At 52.3% G+C, this 4,179-nt stretch overlaps 1 protein-coding gene across 1 annotated transcript; it reads left to right on the top strand.

Annotated features, from left to right (window-relative positions):
• The first annotated feature begins 613 nt into the window (after positions 1-613).
• Positions 614-2,160, top strand: KCNA10 (potassium voltage-gated channel subfamily A member 10). The gene is given in 2 exon segments (XM_005431769.3): positions 614-2,024; positions 2,027-2,160. Coding segments are annotated over 2 exon segments (1,545 nt in total).
• Positions 2,161-4,179: the final 2,019 nt, after the last annotated feature.

Raw genomic sequence — 4,179 nt, 5'->3', positions numbered from 1 at the left:
TCTCCTCCTGGCCTGCTTCCTCCTGGGCTGCATTCCCCACATTCCAGTGTGGCTCCTGCTTTGGGAATTGTTTCCAAACAACGCTTGACCCATCTACAACGTGCCCAGGACCTCCCTGGGGTTTGACCCAATGCCTCTCCCACCTGGATCAAGGGCTGCTCTTAGCTTGGGACAGCCGTGTTCAAAACCTCCAAATCCTGCTCTGAGCTTTGGATCCACACCTGGAAACGGACGAAACGACCCCTTGCTGTGGGATCACTGGGGAGAGGCTGGGTGGGACACCTGGATTCACCCCCATCCTCTGCTGCTGCCTGACCTTTCATCCTTGGGTTCTGTAGGTGGTTTGGGGAGGGTTAACAATGGCAAAGCCGTGCCAAAAGGGCGTGCAGGATCCAAAAATGAGTGACTTGCTGGAAATCATTTCGCCACTAAACAGCATTAATGCTTCCATTTAAAAACAGAACGGGGCGGTGTGGCCTCTCAGGGTTTGTTTTGCCCTGCTCATGCACAGTTCAGCTCTGTGTCCCTGTCCCTTGCAGATCCTCCTAGCGTGGGCAAGGCGCGGGCAGCCGGCGTCGGCCGCGGGGGTTTCTGCTGCTGAGCTGATTAGCGTATGATGGACGTGGCCAGTTGGAAGGAGATGGAGGTGGCACTAGTCAGTTTTGACAACGCTGATCAGATCGTGGAGGATCCCTGCTACTCCAACGACCTCAGCCCCGCCGGGCAGTCGCGCAAGGGCCACCCCAGCTGCGCCAACCTGCTGTCCAACCTGCGCATCCTCATCAACAGCGAGAACGCCAACAATGAGACCATCTTCTCCAGGTTCTCCGCCGAGTTCAGCGACCACCTGGTGGGGGAGAGGGTGGGCATGGATGAGGGGGACCAACGAGTCATCATCAACATCGCTGGACTGAGGTTTGAGACACGGCTCAAGACCCTGGACCAGTTCCCCGAGACCTTGCTTGGGGACCCAGAAAAGAGGATGCGTTACTTCGACTCCATGAGGAATGAATATTTCTTTGACAGGAACAGGCCCAGTTTTGATGGGATCCTGTACTATTACCAGTCTGGGGGGAAAATACGGCGCCCGGCCAATGTCCCCATCGACGTCTTTGCTGATGAAATCACCTTCTATGAGCTGGGTGATGAAGCCATGGACCAGTTCCGGGAGGATGAAGGGTTCATCAAGGATCCTGAGACCCTCTTACCAACCAATGACTTTCACAGGCAGTTCTGGCTGCTCTTTGAGTACCCTGAGAGCTCCAGTGCAGCCAGAGGCGTAGCTTTGGTCTCTGTCCTGGTCATTGTCATCTCCATCATCATCTTCTGCATGGAGACCCTGCCGGAGTTCCGGGAGGAGAGGGAGTTTAGATCCACCCAGGAGCTTTCTAAGAATGTGACAGACACCTTGCTGTCCCACAGCACCTTCACGGACCCTTTCTTCGTCATAGAGACCGCCTGCATCGTCTGGTTCTCCTTTGAGCTCTTCGTCCGGTTCATCGTGTGCCCCAGCAAGACCGAGTTCTTCAGGAACATCATGAACATCATCGACATCGTGTCCATCATCCCCTACTTCGTGACGCTCACCACCGAGCTGATCCAGCAGAGCGAACTCAACGGGCAGCAGAACATGTCCCTGGCCATCCTGCGCATCATCCGCCTCGTCAGGGTCTTCCGCATCTTCAAGCTCTCCCGGCACTCCAAGGGGCTGCAGATCCTGGGGCAGACCCTCAAGGCCAGCATGAGGGAGCTGGGCTTGCTCATCTTCTTCCTCTTCATCGGCGTCATCCTCTTCTCCAGCGCCGTTTACTTTGCGGAAGTCGACGAGCCGCAGTCCCATTTCTCCAGCATCCCTGATGGCTTCTGGTGGGCCGTGGTCACCATGACCACCGTGGGCTACGGGGACATGTGTCCCACCACGCTGGGCGGGAAGATCGTGGGGACCCTGTGCGCCATCGCGGGGGTGCTGACCATCGCCCTGCCCGTGCCCGTCATCGTCTCCAATTTCAATTATTTCTACCACCGGGAGAGAAGGAGGAGAAGCAGATGCGGCCCGGGGAGGTGGAGCGGCTGCTGGCCAGCGTGGCCACGGGCAACGGCAGCATGGAGTCACTCAATAAGACCAATGGGGGTTACCCTCGAGACAAGGCCAAAAAATGATGGTGGAGGCCCTGAGGGACTGGGCACGGTCAGCTGGGATTGGCTGGAAAAAGCATCCAACATCTGCATGCTCTGATTTTTTTTTTTAATAATGTGCTGCTGCTTTTTTTTTTTTTTTTTAGACATTTTTCAATCTCTGATTTCCTGTGGCTGGTCAAATAAATACCATCTTTCTTATCTCTCTGCCCTGCCCATCGGTCTGGTGTTTTCTATTTGATGCTCATCTGCTTGACATTTGTCTTCTCTCTTCTTCCACACTCCCTGGCTTCAGAGTGGAATTCCCCCACATACAGAGATTTCCCCATTTACTGGAGAGGAAAAAGGGCAAAATGACATGAAATGCTTGGCTTGGTGACACCCAGCTGCCCAGGGATGAAGGTGGGTCCAGCTCCCTGCTTCATTTATAAAATTAGTTTTCAATATTTTAAATAGTTCCTCCCTGCCCACCACTTCAGATCTGAGGGTCTGACAAATTCCCAGGCCTGCAACAGCAAAAATAAGCTGGCGAAAAGAAATGAGAAGGGATATTTTTAGCTGGATGAATTCCCTGGTCTGCTTGACTCATTAATTCTGATGGCAGAGCAGGGTGGGCAGTCAGGGATGGAACCAAGGCAGCAGGGGCGGATTTGGGGTTGCTGACCAGACACAGTGGCACAGCCACCCCAAAGGTCCAGGGCACTGCAGCTCAAAGCCCACCGGAATTTCTGCTGGAAAACTGAGCTCTGAGAGAGGGAATGGGATTTCTCCTGCAACAAATGCTCATTATCTGGTTTACAAACAGCCCTGGGGATGAGCCACTGTGACCTTGTAGCTTTTATTGTCACTTCTGGTGCTGCAAAGGGGGCAGAGAGCAATGAGAGCCAACATTTCCTGACAGCTCCGCTCCCTGTTGTAACAAGGCACTTCTGCTTTCCTAAAAATGCAAATTTCCACTGGCACTTTGGATGGGAGCAGCCAGCAACAGCTCATTTTGCCATCCTCTCCAATGCCAGCAGGTTTTCTGACAAAAACATTTTGTTCCCACTTCACTGTTTCGCTCGGTTTTTTTTTTAATGTTTCTGCCTCCATTGAAATCCCAGCTTCTCGTGCAGTGTCTCATCCACTCTGATGTCCCACACCTGCTGCACAGATGTCTCATCTCCTGACACATCCCCCTGATCACCACACAGCATGCCAGCATTTCTGGTTTGCAATTTCATTCAGAAAGCAGTGGTGGAACAAGGGTTGGATTTATTGCTCCTGCTCTGTTGGAAAATGCAGCTTTGGCCTCGCTGGGATTTCCCCTGTAGCAGAAATCCCACAGCCCGGGTGGGAGGAGTTTTTATTTTGGTTTTAGGGGATTCTGTGCCCTGTCTTTCTGCAATGAGGTGTTTTGCACCCCAGGAGATGGATCTGAGACATGACCAGTACAATTCCTTTTCCCTCTGGGGCAAATCCCACTTACCACCTGCTCTCCCTGTTGTTTTTTTCCCATCCCTCCACCATCCTTTTTCCCTCCCTTGCAGCCCTCACACTATCATCTCAGACAGGAGGAACTGTCAGGGCTATTTAATCTCCTTCCCGCTGTGTCCAGGTTCTGTGGGGATGCTTGGAGAGCACAGAGCTGGGCACAGCTGGAGGAGGCACAGCTGGGAACAGCTGGGGACAGCACTCAAACATTCCCAGCTCCTCTCTTTTCACCCCTCAATTCTCTCCAGCAGTTCTTTCACATCACTATTTTTATTTCATAGCAGGTTCTTTCTTCTTTTCTTCTAGAAAACTTGATTCGTTTTTCCATTCTTTTGTATTTTTATTGCTCCCCTCCCCAAATTCTCTCCCAGCCTCTCTAATCTGAAGCACTTTTGGTGATTTTTCCTTGGGAAATCACCATGAAAAACTCTGATGAGAAGGTTTGGGCTGGGAAATATTCAGCCTGATCAGCCATGAGCACATTTCCATTCCTCCTGCAAACATGGACTGTAATGGTGCTGGGATGGATGGATGGATGGATGGATGGATGGATGGATGGATGGATGGATG

Source organism: Geospiza fortis, unplaced genomic scaffold (genome assembly GCF_000277835.1).
Source record: "Geospiza fortis unplaced genomic scaffold, GeoFor_1.0 scaffold26, whole genome shotgun sequence".
Classification (NCBI taxonomy): domain Eukaryota; kingdom Metazoa; phylum Chordata; class Aves; order Passeriformes; family Thraupidae; genus Geospiza; species Geospiza fortis.
The sequence above is the reverse complement of the archived record's forward strand: the minus strand, read 5'-3'. Positions and strand labels throughout refer to the sequence as shown.